Source organism: Clytia hemisphaerica, unplaced genomic scaffold (genome assembly GCF_902728285.1).
Source record: "Clytia hemisphaerica strain Z4C2 unplaced genomic scaffold, Clytia hemisphaerica genome assembly, whole genome shotgun sequence".
Classification (NCBI taxonomy): domain Eukaryota; kingdom Metazoa; phylum Cnidaria; class Hydrozoa; order Leptothecata; family Clytiidae; genus Clytia; species Clytia hemisphaerica.
The window spans coordinates 4987-30296 of NW_027104002.1; the positions used below are offsets into that span (position 1 = coordinate 4987).

The 25310-nt window shown below is 35.0% G+C and overlaps 2 protein-coding genes across 2 annotated transcripts; both read left to right on the forward strand.

The window, feature by feature from the left end:
- Positions 1–1348: 1348 nt before the first annotated feature.
- Positions 1349–3382, forward strand: LOC136811346 (uncharacterized). The gene has a single exon (XM_067067960.1). The coding sequence runs from the start codon at positions 1349–1351 to the stop codon at positions 3380–3382; it is 2034 nt and encodes a 677-aa protein (XP_066924061.1).
- Positions 3383–21337: 17955 nt separating this feature from the next.
- LOC136811343 (uncharacterized) lies at positions 21338–23401 on the forward strand. Its single transcript, XM_067067956.1, has one exon. The coding sequence runs from the start codon at positions 21338–21340 to the stop codon at positions 23399–23401; it is 2064 nt and encodes a 687-aa protein (XP_066924057.1).
- The last annotated feature ends 1909 nt before the right edge of the window (positions 23402–25310 follow it).

Genomic DNA, 25310 nt, shown 5'->3' on the forward strand with positions numbered 1-25310 from the left:
AGGGAAGAAATTTTCGCGAGAAGAAATTTTCGCGGAATTTAATTTCGCGAATCAGAGTTTCAAAATGGCAAATTTCGCGGAATTTAATTTCGCGAATGAGCCGATTTTAAAAGTTTCACGGAATTTAATTTCGCGATTGAGAAGAATTTATCAACTTAGATTAACTTTTAAGCATAACGGAGTTGTTTAAATTTGTTTATATTTCATAAAAAATACACGTTATAATGCTTAAAATCAATTGTGTCCATCTTTTTTGGTAATACCTGGTCAAAAACAACAAAATAAAAGAAGAAGAAAAAAAATCGAATTTCGCTGAATTTAATTTCGCGATTTAACAATTTTGGTGTGCTTCGCGGAATTTAATTTCGCGAATCACGCCCAAATTCGCGAAATTAAATTCCGCGAAAATTTCTTCCGCGAAAATTTCTTCTCGCGAAAATTTCTTCCCTTAAGGTATTATATTATTTGATGTTAAGAGGAGATACCCAAAGTTGCAGTTCATTTTTATCGGGGAGGGGGGAGGCACTGGCGGATTTAATACAATACAGTAATTACGTCTGAAACATTCGAAGGTGTGCAACGCTCGTTAAAAGACAATGAAATTATAATTACAAATCTCTTCCTCTGATAGGTTCAACATGGTCTAAAACCGCCTATAGGGGAATGGGTTGTGCACACTATTTGTTTTAAATGATCATCTTCTATACAAATATCAGGGTGACATAAACGTATAATCACCCTCACTCTTAACAAAAGTACAATTTTCTCATAAATACGTGGTACTGATTTGAGTAATTAATTTTTTAGGTGAATGCTAGAGCAACATTTTCCCCTCAGTCATTACTTTGTGTTGCTACTAAAAGTGTATTATTTACAAAAGTGCTGTAAAAGTATTTATTTTTTAACTATTAACAATATATAATGTGTAATTACACTAGAAGAAAGGTTAGAATAGAACCAACATTCAATTTCTTGTTATCAATAAATGTTTAAATATTTACTATATGATAAACACCATACCATGTCAAGGATAAAATAAAGCTGGAATGTAATGAATGTGGATGAGAAAGTTCTTATCTCTATTATGGAAAAAACACTGCAGATCTCATCTTTTCTGTTGTACTTAAAAAAGTATTAAAGTATGCTGCTAAGCTATTTATATTTTAGGTATATTGCTGAGTTAATCGTATTTAGACTTGCTGAAGCAATCATATTTTGGGTATATTGCTGAGTTAATCGTATTTAGACTTGCTGAAGCAATCATTTTTTCCATTAATATTCGGTGTGCTTGACCTGCAGTCATCATTTTGTGAACTAAGATTTCATCAATACCTTTATGAGAAAAAAGATGTTTGTCATAAAACTGCTTCTGCTCTATGCTCTCCTGAATGTTTCCTTCTGTTCCAAGAAGAAATATTGTGAGCCTGATTTGCTTTGCTGGCCCAGTCAGATTGAATGGAACGATTTTGATGAATCTTTGAACGGGACACTTCATCAACTTTCACCAGATGATTACGAACAATGTGAAAAACAAGGTGACAATGCATTCAACATCTCATCCACTGGAAATGGTATTTGCATGCAATATCATGATTGCTCACGTCAATTCTGTCAAAGTAGCACTTCTTGGAACATCCCTGCTTACAGCGTGGAGGTCAAATCTGTGAGAGATGTACAACTGGCAATTGCGTTCGCCAATAAATACAACATTGCTGTTTCAATCAAAACATCTGGTCATTCATATGCTGGCTCGAGTATGGGGAAATCTACTTTGTTGATTTGGACGCGCAATCTCCCTGAACACTTGAAGACTGTAGATGATGTCAAACAAAACTTCACTGATTCTTGCGGAACCGTTTTCACTCATGCAGTCAAAGTTGGTGGTGGACAAAGATGGAATAGTGTATACAAAGCCTTGAATTCAAAATACCATATTGTTGGAGGTGGTGGATTGACAGTATCTGCAGCAGGTGGCTGGCTTCAAGGATGTGGCTTGTCTTCCATGTCTCGCAAATATGGGATAGGAATTGATAATGTTATTGACTTTGACGTTGTCCTTGCAAATGGAAGTTGTGTTACCGTAGATAAGTGTACTAATCCAGACTTGTTTTGGGCGCTACGAGGCGGAGGTGGTGGTACTTGGGGTGTTGTCACAGCAGTTCACTACAAGATTCGACCAGCTGAACCCATTCTTGAGTTTTACATGAACATTGCGAACATTGGAGCCCCTTGGTATTACACAGGGACTGTAGATTCTTGGTTGGAAGAGTGGGTGAAACTTTCACCAAATCTGGACAACCGTTGGGGAGGCTATTGGACATTGAACACACTTATTTTGTATTTTGTCGGTTCTGAAGAAGATGCTAAAGCAACCTTCATCAATGACTTCAATAAATGGAAAAATGACTTGCCTGCGCTAGAGAAACTAGCTGTCACAACAAACATCTTGACGGCTGACAGTTATTTCAATATTCGTGGAGGTTATCAAATGGATACTGATAAAACTGGAGAACGTACGATCAATATCGCAAGTCGGTTGATCCCGCGTGAATTTGTGTTGAACGAACCTGAGGAAGCTTTGGAACATTTGAAATGGATGGTGAGAAACGGGTTTTTCACTTTCAATTATCTCTTAGGAGGTGTAGTGATGGATCCTAGCAAAGACGAAACGGCTGTCCATCCCGCAATGAGAAAAGCTGTTTGGCAAATCGAAACCTTCCAGGATGAAATGACGAATTATTTGCGAGAGAATATCAAAAATACAGGAGCTGGATTCAACCATGCTTGGGCGAAAGAACCTGATTGGCGAAACTCTTTATGGGGAGAACACCTGGAGAAATTGCAAGAGTTGAAAAAGAAATATGATTCTGAAAATCGTTTCAACTGTTGGCATTGTATCGGTTACCAAGGAGATGAATATCCACGCTTGCAACCTGAACCATCTCTCTCACCTTCCACTTCACTCGAAATTTCATCCTCTTCGTTCATGTCATCTGAATCACCATCATCTTCTCCCCTTCTTTCTACCACTCTCATATCGTCACAAGTAGTTTCATTGTATATCCAATCATCCTCGCTCTCTTTCTCAAGCTCAACTCAATCTTTCTCGCAATCCCAAACCTCAACAACTTCCATGCCTGAATCATTCGCACCTTCTCACACAACGTTCATCTCTTCCACGCCATCTTTTCCATCTATTGCCGCATCCTCTTCATCCATGTCACCCACCAAGTCACCTATTTCACCTACACCACCATCCTCATCACAAGCCATCACTTCAACAGCATCCGTTACCTCACCCTCATCATCAGCTCACCTTCGAGTCAATTCACTTCTCGCATTTCTCTTTTCTCTTATCTCTTTTAGTTTTCTACTCATTTAAAGCAGGTCACCATTATTTTTCATGCTCGTAAATCGTCATGATGGTCATCAACACAACAAGTTTTGTATTCAACCATTTTTTTTATCTTCATATTCTAATTTTACTAACATACAACCCCTTTTATTACCCAATTAATATGCAGTGAGCAGCAAACGAGCTCTAAAATCGAATTGTTCTCGTCGTCACACTATTATTGAACTTTTTCATTACAGTAGACTATTTGCGATCTCTTGTGAGGAAAATGGTTTTGAAAAAAGGATGTTATTCAATTGGGTTAAAAAAGGGTTAAACATTATTTTGTATCATTGTAATTAGTTGTCATATAACTCTTTCCTTCTTGTGAATAATTTGCGTCAATATAATTTATACGTCTATTCAGCACTTTGTATTGTAAGCACTTTTTTGCTTTTTTCGAAGTAAATTAAATTAAGACATGAGTAGAGATCATCAATTCTTTTCGTATTGTCACATGTTAGAGCATTAACATGAGTCTACAGGAGGTAACGTTCTTTAGAGATTACCGTCTTTAGATTTTAGATTAAAATCCTGCCCTTTATTTATTGCCCAATTGAGTTATAGATTAAGAGATTAAGTTGCTATTTACTTTCAAAAGGAATAAGCAACACATCATTAATTTTCCTCTCTAGAATCTAAAAACTCTCTATTTGTTCCCAATATAATAATTCCTAGGATGACTAGTATAATTGATCTCAATGAGATCTTTAAATCTTGGTACATTCTTTAATTCCAATTTAAGAGGGTTCAGAGGGTGGTAGCCTCCAGTAGGTAGTTCTCAAAGTCGTATACTTAAATCTCAGTTGAAAACAAACTCTGTATAAAAACATGCTTCTAGCTATAAGCAAAAAGCTCGTACCCATTTCTTTTTTTAGCTGTTAAAGCATAATAATAATATGAGTTAAGTTGTTTTTTAAGACATGAAACTTGGATATTCAAAATCTACTCTAAATTCCACTTCCACTGATATATAACATGATAGGGTTATTTTCAGGTTACTTTTGTTGTTTTTTTGGATTTGGGCCTAAAAATGACCCAATTTTGGCCCAAAAAGTGATGTAACACCAAAGATCACAAATGTGAAATAGGAAATTATTTTTCTGAATTTGTAAGGAACATTATTCTTTTGATGTCAAGTTGTCATAAATACATACAAGAATGAGAAAAATTAACTTTTAAAGTTAAAACATGCACTAAATCCTAAAAAAAGGCCGGGTTTTTCCAAAAATAGTCTACCAGTCTGTTCCTCTAAAGGTGGTACAGTTACTTTCGGTTGGGGTTGTGGACGGCGAAATATGTCGTTTTTTATGAAATTTGTCGTTCTTTTTGTCTATTTTTAGTAATGCAGGATTCTTTAGATAAACCCCCTCCTACGTAATATTTCGATCAAAAATGAGAAAATCCACCTTGCAGGACCTCTAGTTCATTGTAATTCTGGATTTTTGACTCAATTTTTTGCATATTCTGATGAACTCTACCTATTTGAAGAATTTTCAAGCAAAGAAATCTCAATTCAAATACAATTGACGAAAAGATAGGGGAATTTCGACATAGGCCCAAATTTTCCGTCATGGCGTGACAAAAACTAAAAAGGGCTACAGAAAATCTTGTGGGTTGATTTTTGAATTTCTTTTTTAGGTTTCTGATTAACATTAATGGGTTGATGTTTCATGGAAAAAATGAAGACCTGATTCCACTCTCATAGATTTTTACAGGCTATTGAAAACTTTCTGTCACGGCGTGACAAAAACTCTGACCTAGTACTAGTCAGTGAAAAATGGATTTGAAAGCCTCAAATCATAGATTAACCAGTCCAAGTCCTATAGAAAGTTGACTCAGCTTGCAAAAGAGGCCTTTTGATTAGTTTTTTGAATCCATACCTGAAAAAAACCCTGTAATAAGGACATCATTCCAAAGCAGTTTTTTTTGCAACAGGCTCAGATGTTGATTTTTCGGGAACATATGCATGTTATATATCAAATTGTCAGAAGTTTTATGTAGATTCCAAAAATGGTTAAAAGTAGGGGTTAATAATGAAATCAATGAAAAGAAACTGCAAAACTTAATGATTTTTTATCCTATTTTGGCCTGCGATTTTACAAAAACCTAAAAAATGTGATAAAAATTTTTAAAGCGAGGTTAAGCTCTATTTTTTTTTGCTTCCCATAAAAATAGGTTTTAGAGATTTGAAGACCTTCACTTTTTTGACATTTATTTTTAAAATTTTTGGGTACGAGCTTTTTGCTTATAGCTTTCTCCGAGACAATGAAATTTTGTTTGTTATCAAGGAAAAATGATAACATTCACGTTATTCACAAAGGCAATCAAAAAGACATTTTGTCCGTGTTTAAAATCTGATTGGAAGCTTCAAAACTTCAGGCGTCCGTATAAGTTGGACAGAGGTTCTACATCACGTCCGAGGGGCTCATAACCAGTGACGCTGTCAGTTTACTCTTATCAATGGGAAATTGCTAAAATATCCCATGAGTGGGACTAATTTATAAAGTAGCTTGGGCTTCATTCATATTTAGGTGCATGAGGTCTATAGTATTTAGAAGTTTAGGAAGTGTAGAGCAAAAGTTTTCCCTTTCGGTTAAAGATTACAAGGAAAGTGTTATGTCAAAATCCACCCTGTATAAAAGCATGAAACATATAAACGACTGGACATCCATCTCCTTTGTCTTTTTGTAGAAAAGGCTGCTAGCTTCGTTGCCGCCTCGTTAAAAGCATAAAATGGAACAATATATTTTGATGATATACCACTTGGGAATACCTTGCTAACAACGTCAAAACTTCGACAAAAGTCTCTGTTGTTCTGCTCTTCTCAAGTCTTTTATCTATATCATAACAAGATAACAGAGGCAAAATCATAGTCAGCTTGTCAAAACTCCGACTAATATTTCTAAATTTTGACTTAAAAGTGTCTAATAATTTTAGAGAGTGTCACATTCTAATTTCGATATTCTTATGGAACAGGCTCTCAACTTTGGCAAGCTATTTTTTTCAAGTCATAAAAAAAATTATTAGAGTGACAAAAGGGATTCAAAAGTATACACGCAGTTGAAATTCTGCATTTTAGGCTTGAAAATGTTGATAAAATATATTGCAAACTTGTGAATAAATTCGAAAATAATTCTTTTGTGCATTAGGAGTAATGTTCAAGCTCTATCAATCATTTTACCTAAATAATTCAAAGAAATAAAATTATGACGGAATATTGTCGGATTTTTCATACTAATTTTGAAATCCAGGCGGCAACGAAGCTCGCTTCAAAGAGACAATAAATGATAGATGTCCAGTCGTTTATATGTTCATGATAAAAGGTACCCCCTTTACACAAATTGTAGGGATGACCTAAATTAATATTCACCCGGCGGACACCCAAATTCCTAAGGAGCACCTAGAACCTAATTTCGCTTTATTATATTCTTTGAGCGATCTAAATTCTAGTAGGGGTAGTCCAGGAAGACATATAGTCGCTTAGTTGGTCATTTCCAGTAAACATTGTCGAAAGTTAACCCAATAGCTTCTAATGGTTTTTAACCACAAGATATGGACGGATATTGAGATTTTTCCATAGTATTTCCAGTATTTTATCTTAAAGAAATAATAGGCTCTTCCAGAAAAAATCCGTACATGGGGGGTGGAGGATATATTGTTTTTTTTGCTCACCCCATGGACAAAGTGCAAATTTACCCCATGGACATTTGCATTTTTACCCATGGACATGTTATATCTAGCCCCCTGGACAATGCTGTTTACCCTATGGAAAATACTAAATTTTTGCCCCCTGGACAACGGTATCTCCCCCCATGGACAAGACATCCTCAACCCCTCTTGGCCTTTAAAGAGACATAAATTATTTTTTCCTTCAAATAATTGAGTCCTTCAAACTATCACTTGATTAACACTACCCACACAAATAAATGCCCTGGATACTCTTTAGTTTCAACCCCTGGACAGTCACCCCTTGGGCATTCAATCTTTACCCCATGGACACTCAATATTTACCCCATGGACATTCAATCTTTACCCCGTGGACACTCAATATTTACCCCATGGACACTCAATATTTACCCCATGGACACTCAATCTTTACCCCATGGACACTCAATATTTACCCCATGGACACGTAATCTTTACTCCGTGGACACTCAATATTTACCCCATGGACACGTAATCTTTACCCCGTGGACACTCAATATTTACCCCATGGACATTCAATCTTTACCCCGTGGACACTCAACATTTACCCCATGGACACTCAATATTTACCCCATGGACATTCAATTATTACCCCATGGACACTCAATATTTACCCCATGGACACGTAATCTTTACCCCGTGGATACTCAATATTTACCCCATGGACACGTAATCTTTACCCCGTGGACATTGTGATTTATAATGTTTGAAAGTATTTTAGGAAATTTTGCCAAGAGCTTAAATCCAGACGGTGTCAATCGAACAACTTCGGACGAAAATCGCAAACGAAACAATCGAACGTGTAATAGAACGCGATCAAATAATTGCGAATCGGTTGTCGAACGTAATTGAAGCTCAATCAAACGGCCGATTCCAGCGATTCCAGCGTAATATTCGATGCGTTTGAATAAGGTTAGATTGGATCGATTGATAGGCCATTTCACGGTCGAAATAAATCATGGGTAATCAGAACCAATTACATTCGATTGATCTTCGGTTTTGTTCGATTACGATATGTTCGATGAGTTTCATTGCGATTAAATTAAATTGGATCACTCCATTAAAGCTTTTTGTGGGCGGCCGAGCGCTTACGTACCGTGCGAGAGCGAATAAAATCTAATACAATTTAATCAAACGAACGTAATCGATTAATTGAACGGTAAATCAAGGGTAATATTGGATTGCGTTCGATAATCGAATTGCAATTATTCGATTGTGTTCAATTGCGCTCAATTGATTCGGCGTTCGATTCGTTTGATTGACATCTGGCTAAGTTTTAAAAAAAACATTGCTACCTTAATTTTCTAAAAAGTGGCACACTGTTTCAATACTCCACGCAGCAGAAGGTGCTGTTTTCACTGTCAAAGTCGAAGTTACATATTTAGACACTGATATGACTTCTCGGACTTCAGAGTACATGCTCAACCAAAAATGTATATTTGCTTCAAAAAAGTATGCGAAACTATATTATAGTGTTATACAGAGTGGAATTATTGGGTGCCCTTTCTGATAAGTGAAACCTTTATATCGCTAAATAATCGCTAAATAAGATTATAAATGTACATCCAAATTACAGTCAAACCACGAATAAACGGATATTATCGTTACCTCTAAGTTTTCAGATCCATGTTCCCAGTTGTCCATAATGTTATTTTCCATAATCGTGTTTCCACCAAGGCCTTATCAAATATCTTCCTCGTCCTAAGCAAACCATAGAAGTTAAAGTCTGTTTCAAAAAAATAAGCAGTTGTTCGTGCATTTCAAGATGATTACTCTTGAAAAAAATGCTTTACTAAAACGTAACTTCTCGTTGGAAAGATATCATTAAGTGGAAGATTTTTATTGTATTTCAAAAGTTTTTTGAAATTGGCATTTGAAAATCATACAAAAGCAATGTGTCGTGTAAAAAGTTAAGTATGTCTATATTGTCCAGGGGGGCCAAGAAGGGTTTTGTCCAGGGGGTAAAAAAGTTTGTCCAGGGGGTAAAAGAATTTGTCCAGGGGGTAAAAGAATTTGTCCAGAGGGGGTAAAAAAAATTGTCCAGGGGGGAGAAAACCCTTTGTCCAGGGGGTAAGAAGTCCTTGTCCAGGGTGTTAATCATGTGTTGTCCAGGGGGATAAAAAGTGGTTTTGTCCAAGGGGAAGAAAGCAGAAAGCCCTTGTGCAGAGGGTATTACGTATTACTTGCTGTCCAGGGGGTCCTTTTACGTTTTACAGAGGGTCAAAGATTTTATTTTTCTAGGATGGAGAGTCTATTTTTTTCAGCGATTTAAAATCAAGAATGGGAAAAAGGGGAAAAAATGTGTTTTTTTTTAATAACAATAGGACTGATTATATAAGACTTAAATATTAATTTGTTATAGATATATAAGATACTTTTATATAGGAAGTATATCTATAGAAGTCCGCCCGTTTCTGTTCTCTTCGCCCTCTCTATCTTTGGCGTGCACAACTTTGTGTGCTTTCGAGTAAGTAGTTTAAAGTCAAATTTAAAATTTGACGCAGAATGGGACCCAGTTTGGAATAGCGATCATGATTGGGACGAGGTCTCAAAAATAAGGAGCCTGGATGGGACCGAGGGCTAAATCACTCGAAAAATTTTGTTCAAGATTTATGATTTTTTTTTGATTCATGATTTATTTTTGAATTTAATTTTCACATACTGTCGGGTTGCTAATGGACAGGGACATTGCAACAAGTTTGGGGGGGGGGAGAGCTTGAATGAAATGGGGATCCCTTGAAAAAGTCTAATCGAGAAGGCAAAAATTAGAATTGCTTCAAATATTTGAGTTTACCGTGAAAAGCACAGGTCAAAATCATATATTGATGCTGTGCCGACGAATAGAGATTCTATTCATCGCGCAATCAACGAAGACAAAAGTAACCATGACGACCATCCAAGATCTTGGATGAAGTTCAAAGTTGATATTTTTATTCCCGTCGTTGAAAACACAACAAAAAAATATCATCAATGCTTTTTATAAAGAGTCAGTGATAGAGAATCATAACATAAAGTCTGTCTATTATTTCGATTCAATTAAAAGTGACATTCCACTATTAATAGTTTAGTAATTACTGTTATACATTTGGGAATCATGTAAAAGATTTCTTTCGAAAGAAACTCACTTCGATTACACTTGGAGGTTTCTGGGGAATTCGTAAATAGTAAACTGCATACTGATACAGTCTGCTAGACATTAATAAGGTAATATTTGCTCTTCATCTTTGATTCTTTCTACAGTGATTAGATTGACACATGCGCGATAAAATTTCTATTATTTGTCTTCAGAGGTTAATATATTCTTTGAAAACTTAACCTCTGATACTCAGGGTAATTTGAGTTCGATACAGGAGTTATTTTAATCAAAGTGACAAAAAAGGGAGCTTTCAATCAAAATTTAATTAAGTATCTTGCTTTCTAAAGTTTTCTCGACTTTTTCCAATCTCGGCTTCAACGGGGCTTCAACCTGGTGTACTTGAAGCCCGGGGGGTACTACCCTTGCCGACCGACTGGGGTGCTCCGCTGAGAGGTTCGAAAAATGGACCCTACATGGGACTCGTTTTTTCAAAAATTTTGCCGGAATTTGGACTGAAATTCCAAAATGTTCTCAAATTTTCTACTTTTTCCCCAAATTTTCCAAAAAAGGCACCCTACGGGCTTGAAACTCAATGCATGTGCCGCCAAAAAAATGGCTTTCAAAATCGGACCCTTACAGAACGTGCATTTTACGGAACTTTTCTGACTCTTACAGTGTAGTTTGAATTCACATGTTATTTTGCTGAAGCCATCTGAAAGTGAGCCTGAGATGTCGGATGTCAACACAATGTGCGTGGAAAACATTTTTATATGAGTGCATTCCAATCTAATTTAGAGCGCTTCCAAATTGTTTGTGGTTATGAAATTTCGTGGGGAATTTCCCTTTTGTGCCAAGTATTTTGGAACTGATCGTAGACTCCGAGTATCTATCATGGCGGTTCAAGTCCCATCCGAGACGTTCGTAAGTTTAGCAAATGAAAACAATACAAATAATATTTCATCCGTCAATCAAAATCAAAAAACGACAGCTGTCAATCAAATTTTGTCCACCTTTTGCTTTCTCTTCCATTCCATTCGTTTTATAAAAAGTAAAGGCAGGGGAATTCTACTGTACTTTTCTTAAGAAAAAGCAAATACCAGGAAGTACGGATCGGTATGGATTGGAACGAAGGACTATCTTCGACCCAGTTGCCACATATTTTCTTCACGTGAACGGTTCAATTGTTCACGTGTTTGGATCAAAACGAATCGAAAAAAAAGTTGGATTTTTTCAACTTTCTTTGCGATCCGGGCCGGATCGAAACAGTTCTTTTGTTTTGAAATAAAAGAAACATCTGAAGGAGATTAAAATAATTCGATTTCTTTTGTATGAAAGTTGTAAACAGAAATAATCTACTTTTAAAAAATTCGAAGTGGAATTAGCAAAACGGTTTAGATCGCTTTTTTTCTTCTTTCCAATCCGTTGCAAACATGGCTTTACATTGACTTTATATCTCTTCTTGTAATTTGAGACGCGACACACTCTTAATACTATTTTGGTCAAAATATTTGGAAATCATGACCCTTTGAGAGAGAAATTTTTTATTTTCGTGATTTTTGGACCCTTTCAGAGACTAACCTTTGAATTTGTACCCCTTTGAGAGACTACCCTTATGGCTCGCACATAACCGGCACCCATTTTGCCTAAGTACCCCCCCCCTCCGGGCACCTGAAGCATAAAATTGCATTTTTGTGAAAGTATGATGAGCCTTATTACTGGGGTATGGGAGGCAATTATTTACAGTTAAAAATGCTCTAAGAATTGCATTCTTAGGTTCTAATGCTAATCTCCAAAAGCAGTTGACGAAGCAATTTTTTAGAAGTATGTGTTCATATCTTCTAGGAGACCACATGTTATGATCTTCAGTTTTTCTATACAAATGATGTGTTCTATTTTCTAGGAAACTTTTATATTGCACTACATGTCTCTAAAGTTATAATTTAATTACTTTATGGACCTTTATGGTTAGGTGTGTTCTGAAATCTAGGAAATCATCTTTACGACAAGATAAACTTGTAAAATAATGTGTTTTCTCGTTTTTTTCTCTACAAAAGATGTGTTCTGAAGCTTTGTAGGGTTACCTAGACAACCAGAGCACGTTAGATGACCTTGATTATACCCCTGTCTCGTCACAACACATCATCATTTCTAGCTGAAACATACTTTCAGAACAAATCGGAAAAATTTTAGTTTTAAATGGCTATCTTTATATAAAATATGTAAAGAAAGAATGCGCGTGAGAAAATTTTGCTTCTTTGATAAACGAATAAAGATATCAAGTATCAATAGAATGTTTCTATTAATAAACAAAAGACTGACGATGACGTCAATGACTTTTATTTGATTTTAATAAAAAGAAACTTTGTCTTTTTTGGGAAGTTGTTTCATTTAAACAGCAATGATGAGTAAAATAAAGGAAAAAAAAACCTAAGCGATATGAAGCTACTCGAATGATTATTGATTGACCACCATTTTTCGTGATTTTTACAATTTTCACAAGCCCTTTCTTCCAAAATAAAACCATACTATGCTTCTTCGTAAACGAACATATAGCACCACGGAAAATGCTAGGCCTAAAATATACAAACTCGGCGTAAAACTTAAGTTTTCAATTTTATCAATCCTGATTCACTCGTCAATTTCAAGATTTCCATCCTCAGCGGCGCACCTCTGTCAATCAACAAGGGGTGTGACCCTCCCCGGGTCCTCCGTTGACATCAAAACCTTTTATTTGCATGTATTTACATTAAGAATACAATACTCACGATGAAATCCGCGATGAAATCGAATGCCCTAATAATTTTTAGAAATCTAAAACTAAAACTTCGAGACCCTCAACAAATAAACTGATATTGAATTTATTTGGAGGGTGTCCTATTGATTTAAAAAGGAGAAAAACTCTTCTCTTTGTTTTTAGATTTTTTCTTTTGTCACACACGATATACCTTTTGGCGAAAAAAATGTTGGGGAAAAACTTCCATTTAGTAGAATGAATGTGCTTTCAAATTTGTTTTTCTCCGACCAAAATTTTAAATCAGTCACTGGTTTTTGGAAAGAGCTTCACCCCTTATTTTGCGAGGAAAGCCTTAAAAAAGAAACGTCTGGATAGGGTTTGATCGGTTTGATCGGGTTTGATAACAGATCTTGTATCATATAGCCCATAGGCGGCGCCGCCGCGCGCATCATCAGAATTGTTTTTGATATAGGGGATGCGTATCGTGTATAAAATTCCTGTCCCAGAGTTATTCTAGTTTTGGGGTAACCTGCTTAAATGTTATAGAAAGGCTCCAGTAATCTAATTATTGTATTATTCAAATTTTTAATTAAAATTTAATGAAATTTAAAAATCTCTCCTAACTTACTAATTCAAGCTATCAAGTTTCTAAAACTAAAAAAACACGCGGACGAGAATTTTAAACACGATACACAGCCCCTATATAATCAAATCGAAAAGCTTTTTTTGTTCGAATTTATCACTTCAATGCAGCGATTTCACCTTTTTTGTAGAAAAAAGCTTCTTAATCCTCGTTAATCCTGGGTCAGAGCAGGATTAAAATTTGGCCAATTTAGTCGGGATTTAATCCAGATTTAAGCCTAATATTTTTCGAACAACCGACGGTTCTCCGTTAATCGGCGCTAATCGAGATTTAATCGAAAATTAAGCTAATCGGCCGCTAATCCACTTTTGAACAACCGGGCCATGGAGGCTACATATTTCAAAAATTGACGTCACACAACGAGTTTAATAACAATTGAGCATCTTCTTTTTGACGTTAAGTCACAAAATAAAAATAAGACTTTTGAATAAAAAACTACCAAGAAACCAGATTTACGGGGTTGGTGTAATTTAAGATGCACGATCTAACGATTTACGATTCACGATGCGCGATCCATGCATAAAGTATGCTGATTATTCCTAATAATTATCATAAAACTTAAATTATACAACATAATTCTAAAACAATGGCATAATCTTTTCTCGCTTTTGTTTGCCACAGTAAATTTATGCAACAAAAAAGAAAAAAGTAACCAATGGAACTACGAATAATTATTACCGTAAAATTATGAAAAAGACAAATTTACATATTGATCATAATGAGAGTGAAAGTAAACAATGCACAAGAATTATTTTTGCTCTCAGTTTTAACAATCATAATCGAATATAGTAATTTCTTTCTTAAAAGTAAATAAAAGAATATATTGGCGAACAATATGTTTTGAGGACGTAATGTACGAAGCAAAAAACGGGTGCTCTATTATGAGAAAGAATTTTCTTTCGGTAAACAATTCCCCTATATTGATTCAAGTTATGAAAAAGAGAGTAAGAACAGATGGTGAATGCACATAGCTTCTTTAAATATAATTTGTATAACCTTGCATAAATGATATTTTTAAAAATAATTAAGTTTCAGCGAATGAAAGTTAGTAAATTACCTAAATAATTTATCATGATTAGCATAATTACGCATGAATTAACATATTTTATGCACGGATCGCGAATCGTGCATCGTAAATCGTTAGATCGTGCATCTTAAATTACACCAACCCAGATTTACGAGCTTATAAATTGGAATTATGTTTGAAAACCAGAAATATTTTAGCGATGAACGGATAATAAACCATTTATTTGGACGCAGTCTCATCCAATAAAAAAAATGTTGGACGTGCGAGAAAAGATATTGGACGAGGCTTCGACTTTGTCCAATAACTGCTTAATATTTTCATTATCTACCAAATCCCTTATATTTTTATAATCCATCATATAATATTATGTCATTATGACCTAATAACAAAAAAACTACTTTTTTAAAATACTTTCAGCCTCTCCACTGTTCTTAAATTGTTCTTATTTTTTGGCATTTTTGAGCCTCATTGTTCTTATAAAATTGTTCTTATAAAAAAAAGTGTATGTTGCTCTAAGACCAAATTGCTCAATTTTTTTACCATTCTCAGGGCTGGACCCTTAGCAACTCGGTTGCTTATAAAAAATGTGTTACATATCAAAGGGGATGCGTTCAGCCTTTAAAGCCCAGTACGCTCTAAAGATGTGGACGAAAATATTCAATCTCATGAATATGTCGCGAACTGTTAAGAACCTTTATTTTATGTATAATTGGCCCGAATGAAAAGGTGTCACCGTTAGGTCAATTTGAATAAAATTCCCTCGAAACAAATCTCTAGATTCTTTCCCGAAAAGGGAAATCCAGGGAGCGATTTTCCTATTTAGGAGTTTTTGTGACCCTGCGTGGGTGGAACTCGTGGAGGTGAAAGCGACACATTCCCGTACCCCTATTACAGATATGATTGTTTTGAGGCCTCAATTTCAGGTTCGCTTTAAAGTCTAAGTACAGATGAATTGAAGTTGATAATTTAATTTTGCTTTATGAGTTTTATAAAAATCAAACTTTGCTTTCAAAAGCAAAACTGAACGAATTCGAGGGGTGAAGTTGATTGACAGCCAGAACGGTTGATTGAAAGCCGGGACGATTGATTGACAGGTAAAGATAGAAGAATTCCTTACTTTTTATGTAGTGGACAGGGTTTGATTTAACTTTTCAAAAGTGATTCGTGAAAAAATTCCTTAAAAAACAAATTTCAAGTAAAATAGAAATTAATTTTGTAGCCTTAGACCATCATCGTATATATTTTTTAGTCATTTTTCAAAGAATAAAACTTGTGTGTAGTTATTAAAGAAGACGCAATTTCATTCACTTTCTTCATCATTTTTCAAATGATGGAGTGTGCTTTTTTTTCTTGCAAATGTTTTATTTACTCGCATGTGGAGAAAAATGCTATTATATCACTCTTCAAAATTGTGTTTGTTTAGCATACTTTCTGGACATTACAGATCAAACAGATCAAATAAATAGTATTATGCATACTAAAGTTTGTTTGTCTAAGAGGTTTTCTGAATGTTTAAAAGATCAAATACATAGTGTTATGCATATTAAATTAGTGAAGAAAAAGTTTGTTTGTCTAGTAGGCTTTCTGGGCGTTGAAGATCAAATAAATAGTGTTTTGCATATTAAATGAGTTTATTAATAGAATGAAAAGCCAGTTGATTCTTAGATAAAAAATATCACAAAGTAAACACGCCATCAGCTTTTTGTAATTAATGAGGGTGTGGCATGAATAGTAACACATGTCCAGTGAAAGAGAGAAAGAACATATAGAGAAAGATGTGGGGCAAGATACTTTCTTTAACACTAACAGTTAGAGAAATGAAATTTTTTCCTCCTAATTTTTTTGAATTCCTAATTCTTTTGATTCGTGATTTTTTTCATCTGAGCCAAAACTAACTCGTGAATCACGAGTCGTTAATTCAAACCCTGGCTGAATTAACACTGTTTCCATTGTTTTTTAAAGAAAATCCCATCATGTCTTGTAATTTTGAAGGAAAATGAACACATCATGCCTTTTATTTTAGGAGAATGAACATTACATCTCTTATATTTTAATTAGAAAATAAACCAGCTGTGCTGGAAGGTCAGCCCAATAAGCTTAAAACGATCAGAAGGAAGTACAATCAAGAAACCTAATTCGATGTTAAAGCCAGAGAGGTTGAAAAGCTCATTTTGGTTGAATTTGTCCAAAGCAGACAGAGATGTGATAGATTATTTCATCCTTGGAATTTCACATAAATCTTTTCGTTAGAATGTCTTAAACCTGTTCTTTATTCTCTGAGAAAGGGGCGGCCGCTTTATAATATGTTCACTGTGGCTTTCGTCACTTTTGTTCATTTTTGGCATTTTTATGTTGATTTATTTATTTTTTCTCCAGTCAAGGCCGCCCTTCGTTTATAGTGGAAGTGCACGGTTCCAGGGGGGGGGGGGCATTGACCTTGACGGCCGACGGGGGCGTGCCGCTGGAGTTTGAAAAGTGGACCCTGTCAGATATGAATTTTTGACAAAATTAGCCTCCGTCTCGGAAGAGGACTGGGCCCGAATTTGCGGACGTTTTCACAGTTTCACTTTCGTTTTCGGCTATACGACAGCGTTTTCAAGCAGAAAGCAGAGGAAATCTGTGAAATTATGGCAGGGAATGCTAACCTATTTTTCCAGTGTTTCTCAAGATTGGAGCAAGATTATTGTTCTAGAAAGTTCATAAAGGCCTAATAGTTTCAGATTAGTATGATTTCATCAGAAAAAACATTTACACCAAAGCTCCTTATTGATATGTGAAGGCTACCAAAAATAGCAATGTTCTCCATCAGAACAACTTTAACATAAGGGACAAGGACAGTCAAGAAGTCTACTTCTTTGTTAAAAATTTGCACAAAATACTTAGAGAAAATGGTACTATGGAAGCCCATTCTATACTCATAAATGATAGTTAAAAGATCAGCAGTTGAGAGGGTTGATTAAAATAGAACTCAAAGCACACCAGAAAGAACTGGCATGTTGTTTGCTTTGTTTTGGTGTTTAAAAATATGTACTTATCAGTCCTAAAAAAATACAAATTTGAATATAATGAGGGCAGTGAGTCTGGTTAAATGTTACTATATTTACAAGAAAGGATTGCTGAAAAAATACTACTGTATGTACTACTGATGAACTAAACTCAAAAACTAAAACTTTACCATAAATTTACATTACGACAATTTAAAAATCTATCTTTAATAGCAACAAAGAAAAAAACATGGCTCAAAGTTTTAAACATAGAGCTAGTCAGAGCTTCAATTCACAGATTCAGTAGGTATAGAGCTTTCAAAATTTGAAAACAGACACTGCACTGGTTACTACAAGACATACTATCCATACTATCCGATTCATGAAAAAAATAAAGTATTTATAAAAAAAAGGTTCTCTTTTTTTTTGGTAATCAATTCCAACAAACAACAATCAATATAACAGTTTTTTGAAAACCATCCCACAGTGTAAACATTATCAACCAACTAAACCCACACCGCCAAAATTGTAAAAATAAGTCAATATAATTTCTATCAACAATTTCTCGTAAAATGTTTTTTTCCAACATTCTAGATACCAATCATGGCTGGAGGCATCATGTGTAGAGTGACTGTGTGGCATTTCATTGCTTTTAATGATCACAATACCAAACATCAACCAAACAAAACTGACGCCAAGCCAAATCTGGCGATTAAAAATTTCCATGAAAATTATAATTGAAACTTATCTCGTAAAATGCTTTTTTCTGGAGGTGTTCAAATTTAGAGGTATCACATGTAGAGCCAAGCAATACATGAAAAGTCATTTGCTATACCATTTTCCATGAGATATATGAGTCAACAAATCAAACAAAAACCAACAAATCATGTCTCTTCACTTTCATGTCACATCGTGTTTATATGGGGTATCAGAAAGCCAATCCACAAGAAGAGCCATCTTCCTTTATTATGGAGTGTTCAAAAACTATTGGTAGGTTGTTTGGAAGTAAAGAAACCCACACAGTTTGCTTTATTTTGAAGATTTAACTTGAAAACAAACTGCATCTTTCCAGTAGAAACTCATGTTTCAACCTGCTACATAACATTGGTCAGTCGGGTCTGCTACTCTAACATGTAATAGTTTTATAATAGCTGAGCTTGAGAATCCGTAGGCAGAACTTGTAACATGTATTATGTGTATAATTATGTCAGTCGACTTGAATCATGATACATTACTCATATTTCACTGGATGCATTTTCGCTGTGAAATTATCCGCAAAATTTTCTGACCGCGTTCTGAGACGGAGGCTAATTGGGACCCTGGTCAGAACGAAAAATTTTTCCCATTTTCGCCCTGAAAATAAAAGTAGACGAAAATTTGAAAGATTTTCTGTTTTGTACCCTGAAAATTGTCCAAAATAATAAGAAATCGACCCTGTCCGATACACATCTTGAAAATTTGTAAATTTGGGAACCTGTCAGATATCTTCAGAGCCTAAAAAAGGAACCCTGACAAACGGCACGTCTCCGTACCCAATTTTGCCTATAAAGTGCCTCCCCCGGGGCACAGTTAGCTGTCTAGTACACGCTTTTTTATAAGAATGGTGTAAATCCATTTCATCATGGATATTCTTAACTTTTTTGGGAAAATCATCCTAAAATATTATTATAGCATTCTTTGGTTAGGACTAGACTTAACATAATTAGTAAGTACATACGTCTCAAGCGTGGGTATTTTATACACGTTTTTTTTTTATAAGGAACCTTACCTTTGCTCTGAGCCTGGAGTTCCTTATTTTTACAGAAAATTTCAGCCTCAAAGTTCCTTATCGAGTTCCTTATTTACATAGCTGCTAAGTTTGGATTCGCAAAAATTGGATTCCTTAAAACTGTTTTTCTTATTCTCAGCCTGAGCAGTTCCTTAACAATTCCTTATTTTTTTGGACCATTTTCAGCCTCGAGTTCCTTATAAACGTGTTCCTTATAAAAAAAAACGTGTATTGAGGAACCTGCTTAGGAAATTCCGTCCAGTTTCGATAACTCAATCAAAAGTTATGACGATTCTAAGTTTATGTTACGCCACATTTTGACGTTCCTTTCTTACACACAAAAACTCTCCAGACAAGAAAGCCTCAAAACCAATCATAAAAAACTTTCTATTACACTCTCTATTTATTTACAATGCAATAGCTTCTTTCAATTTATTGAATAAACAAAAAAAATCATTTTTCACTTTTTTCTTTTAATTATAGTGATCTTTTATTATTATGCGCAAATCTTTTATTTAATGAAGTTATGTGTTTCTTTTCTCTTCCAAGAAAAAATATTTTTCGCGCCAAAGTTTTCCCGATAACTTGTTTCCGAAAATAATCCGAAATCGGAATTATACCAATAAATCCTAATAAAAAGCAACACTGGAGACGCTGGAAAAAAGAGATTTGAAGGGTCATCGGGGCTGACCAATGAGCTACTTTACTTGAATATTTGAAGAAAAGTAATTTGTCTTGTAGCTTTATGGAAAGTAAAAGCTGTATCTCTTGAATATTTTATAAGAAAATAAACTTTACTTTTCTTGTATTTCAAAACGAAAAAGAACAATTCATGTCTTGTATTTTTGAAGGAAAATAAATGTGACGTGTCTTGCTTTTTTGAAGGAAAACGAAAATTTATACATCTTTTATCTCAAAAAAAAATGAAGACTGCTTTTTTTGTATTTTGAAGGAAAATGTAATTGGCATGTCTTTGTTACTTGAAAGAAAATAATTGTTACATGAATTTCATGGAAAATTAATGTCGGATATCCTGTATTGTAAAAGGAAAATGAAACCTGCATATCTTCATATTTGAAAGAATATGAGTGTTATGTGTTTTGTATTTTTAAAGGAAAACGAAGATTACATTTCTTTATTCCAAAATTATATTTCTTCATTTCTGGAATAGCCCAATAAAGCATGCATGCCCTCTTTTATTCTAAAAGCTTTGGCACAAGTTGGAAATTACAGGTAAAAATGGGATGTCCGTGGGTATCTAGGCAGAAGCTCTAGGGGTGAATGTGAGATGTCCAGGGGGTGAAATTAGAATGTCCAGGGGGTGAAATTGGAATGTCCAGGGGGTAAAATTGGAATGTCCAGGGGGTAAAATTGGAATGTCCAGGGGGTAAAATTGGAATGTCCAGGGGGTAAAAGCAATATACTTTCCAAGGTAAATAAAGTAAACTTTCTTTGTATTTCCAAAGGAAAAGAGGTAGTTATTCTTTGTATTTTCCAAGGTAAATAGAGTAAACATTCTTTGTAGTTCCAAAGGAAAAGAGGTAGTTATTCTTTGTATTTTCCAAGGTAAATAGAGTAAACATTCTTTGTATTTCCAAAGGAAAAGAAGTAGTTATTCTTTGTATTTTCCAAGGTAAATAAAGTAAACATTCTTTGTATTACCGAAGGAAAAGAGGTAGTTATTCTTTGTATTTTCAAAGGAAAATGAATTAGGGTTCTTTGTACTTCCAAAGGAATTAAGGTAGTTATTCTTTGTATTTTCCAAGGTAAATAAAGTAAACATTCTTTGTATTTTCAAAGCAAAAAGAGGTAGTTATTCTTTGTATTTTCCAAGGTAAATAAAGTATAAATAAAGTATAAATAAAGTTCGTGTTCCAAATAACGGATGTTTTGATGATCGAGCTGTTAGAGAATTCCAGAAAAAGTTGTTAAAAAAGGAAATTGTGTCTGCTAAACAAGAATGTGTTAAATTGAGAGAGAAAGCTACCATCAATAGAACAGATATGAAACAAAGAATAAGATCTAATTTATACCCGTCAATCATCGTTTATAATCGACTCTATTTACTAGAACTTAAAACTTTACAACAGGAGAAACTTAATGGTAAATTACGTGCATTGTCAGCTGAGCAGGATCGTCCATTGTTTGATATTGCAAATACTGTGTTATGTTATGGTTTAACTCAACCGCTACCTAAATATGTCTTGGAAACATTATCACTGGGCCCACGAAATTCTATACTTGAAACTTTTGATCAGAAAGTTGTTCTAACTGAACTTGATGATTTGCTGAGATTTTGTAAGAAACAGGAAATTAGTGACGAAATTATGACCGACATTAATGTCAAAACTCTTGCGTACATCAAAAAATGTAAGAAGCAAAAACCACCAAGAAATATTAAAATGACTCAAAAGTACCTGAAGGATAGAGATCTACTTGCCATACCTTTTGATAAGGGAATCGGGATTTGTGTTATGAATAAAGAAACTTATAACAAAAAACTTGACGACATCATAAAGCTACCTCAATTTAATAAAGTATTACCAAAAAGAAAAAATGAGAAAAATCCTACCATGAAAGAAGAGGAGGTGATTGTTGAGAAACTGAAATCTTTATTAAGTGAAAATAAAATTAGTGAAAAGTTATTTGATGATATTAAACCGATAGGGAGTCAACCACCAAGACTTTATGGTCTAGCAAAGATTCACAAACCGTTGATACCGCTGAGGCCAGTCCTTTCAATGCCAGGATCAGCATATTATAAAATTGCCAAAAAGGTGGCAGATTGGCTCTCAGTTGTGGAAGAGTGTCAGATTAATACATCATCACAATCTTTAAGTCAATCACTGAAAGAAATCACTTTGGAAAATGATGAAGAGATGATAAGTTTTGATGTAGTCTCGCTCTATACGAACGTCCCTGTTGATGAAGCCATAACCCATTGTGCTGAACTGTTATATGGAGATAGATACCCACATCCTCCAGTTTCAAAAGATACTTTTGTTGAATTAACCAAACTATGCAGTCTAAATGTCTTAATGCTAACACCTCGAGGATACTACCGACAAACTGACGGGCTAGCGATGGGTAGTCCCCCAGCTCCTTATTTGGCAAATGGTTGGCTCAGTCAATTTGATGGAAAAATCAAAGGAGAAGCGCAAATCTTTGGAAGGTATATGGATGATATATTACGTAATATCAAAACAAACCAGATCGAAAACAAACTAAATGAAATAAATGAATTCCATCCAAATCTAAAATTTACTTGCGAACGCGAGGATAAAGGTAGTATTCCATTTTTAGACATGAAGATCATACATTCTGGAAATGAATTAACATCGACATGGTACACGAAAAATACTGATACTGGTTTAACAATGAACTTCCATGCACTGGCACCGATCAAGTACAAGAAGTCCAATGTCACCGGGATGGTATATCGAATTCATCGTGCTTGCAGTACACCTGAAAATTTCAAATCAAGCATCGAAAAAGCAAAATCCATATTACGAAAGAATCAATATCCTCCTTCATTTTACGAACCACTTATGAAAAAGACCATTGAAAAGATCACAAAACCTCCGCAAACAGAAGAACAAAAGGATGAGGAACCAGAAATGAAAAAGTTTTTTCTTCGATATCGAGGTAAAATTACCGAGCAGTTTCAACATTCATTAAAAAGGGTCGGTGCTCCAGTGAAAGTTATTTTAACGATACGAAAACTTAAAACGTTGTTACCATCATTGAAAACACCTGTTGAAAAAGAATACAAAAGTTGGGTAGTTTATCAGATAAATTGTTCACGCTGTCAGTCGTGTTATGTTGGGCAAACAGCCAGACATCTACTATCCCGTATTCGAGAGCACAGGAATGCTAATACACCAGTGGGAAGCCATTTTCGTAGCTGTAATGTTGAACTTAAAATGGATGATGTCAAAATAATTGCACAATCAGCTAAATCGGAATTTCATCTTATGGCCCTTGAGGCCTTATGCATTCAAGCCATTAAGCCTTCTTTAAACACAAAGGATGAGTTCAAAAGTAGAACGCTTGTCTTGAGAATTTGAATTGTCATGGGATAAATGATCAATTATCATGGGATGATTGATCAATTATCACATGCCAGTTTTGAATTCTTACAACTGGCGTTTGAAAAATTTGAGCTCATTCTTTGAGTTGAGTTGATATAGAGAGTATTTGACGTGTAAATACTGAAGTTTTTTAGCAAGCAGTTTTACTGTTTTTAACTTTTATCTTTATTTATTTTTTAGACCTGATGATGATACAAAAGTATCGAAATATATTGTCAAGTAAAATTAAAATAAAATGAAGTTACATCGTTGATATTTCACTTCTGATATCAAAATTCACAATGTTTTTACCGAGAAGATTGTAAATAAAGTAAACATTCTTTTGTATTTTCAAAGGAACAGAGGCAGTTATTCTTTGTATTTTCAAAGAAAAAAGGTTTATTAATTTAAGTAATACTGTTGAATCGCGAAATTAAGATCCCACTAAATATGAAAAAATTTGTGAATGGTCTAACTTGCGAACTTTTCTGGTCGCTAAAATTTCTGACATTAAGGTAATAAGGTAATAATAATAATAATAACACGTTATCAATATTATCAATACCCATGGACAAAACATCCTGATTTCTCCCCCATGGACAAACAAGGACCCTTCTCCAACCCCTGGACAAATGACACGACCGACCCATGGACATTCTCTCCAACAGTCAGGTCTCCCCCATGGACCCATGGACAACACATATGTTCTCTCCCCCCCATGGACAACATGTCCTCACGGTTCTTCCCAGGGGATGGAAAACAGGAAAACAACATGTCCTCTGCAACAAGTCCTCGGGTCTAAGGTCTCCAGGTCTCCCCATGGACAATCATGTCCTCATGTTCTCCCCATGGACATGGACATATCACCCAACACCCCTAGGACAAATTAGTCTAATTCAACCCATGGACAGCAAAAAATATACCCTTGGACAAATGGTATTTACCCCCTGGACAAATGATATCTACCCCTTGGACAATTGTTTTCTACCCCATGGACAAAGCGAGTCATGAACCCCCTGGACATTATATCCTCCACCCCCCATGTACGGACTTTTTCTGGAAGAGCCCAATATGGAAATTTGACACAGATTATTTTTTTAAGGCTATTTTACTAGACTAAAATTATATTCATGGAATATTGAAAAGTTCATTTCTTTCGTTTCAGGGAACTAAATGATTAAAAATAAATAAATTAAATAAACGAAATGAATGAATGAATGAATGGGATGTCATCTTCATCGTCATGTTATACGTTGAATTTGATTCGTTCAAACGAGGTGACTGATAACCTGGATAAGTATGTCGTGTTGACGTTCATTTTGACGTTGTTGTTGAGTGTAGTGGTAGTTATGGCGCTGGTCAAATATATCACATACAACATGCAACTTGATGTCGAACGACAGAGAAAGATCGCCAACAGAAAAGTGTTACCAGTTCGCCTTGGTGATGAAGAAAATGAAGGTAGTGAATCGGACAGTGAAGAACTTTTCGATGAAGAATGGAACAATAGTGGAATTGAGCGAGATGACAACGAAGTAGAAGAAGGGGAGACATGTAGCATTGCAAGTACTCTACAAACCAATTATGTTGAAGCTGAACATGTTTCTCTGGATCACAAAGACGAATTATCTGATCACAAAATAATCGATCTGGATGTCAGTTGGTTGATCTCCTCATTGAACCTACCCCAATCTTTCATCTCACCACAACATCCCTCTGTAATCACTCAATTGTTTTCTAACCAACAACATTCTATTGTAGTCTCCAACTTGGTGCAACACGAACAACTACTCTACCAGTTGGCCATTATACGGAAATTAGGATCTCTACAGCTGATCAACTTTACTATCGATGTGTTGTTACATCAACGCGTTTTACATCAAGAACTTGCGTTGCAAATGAGAGC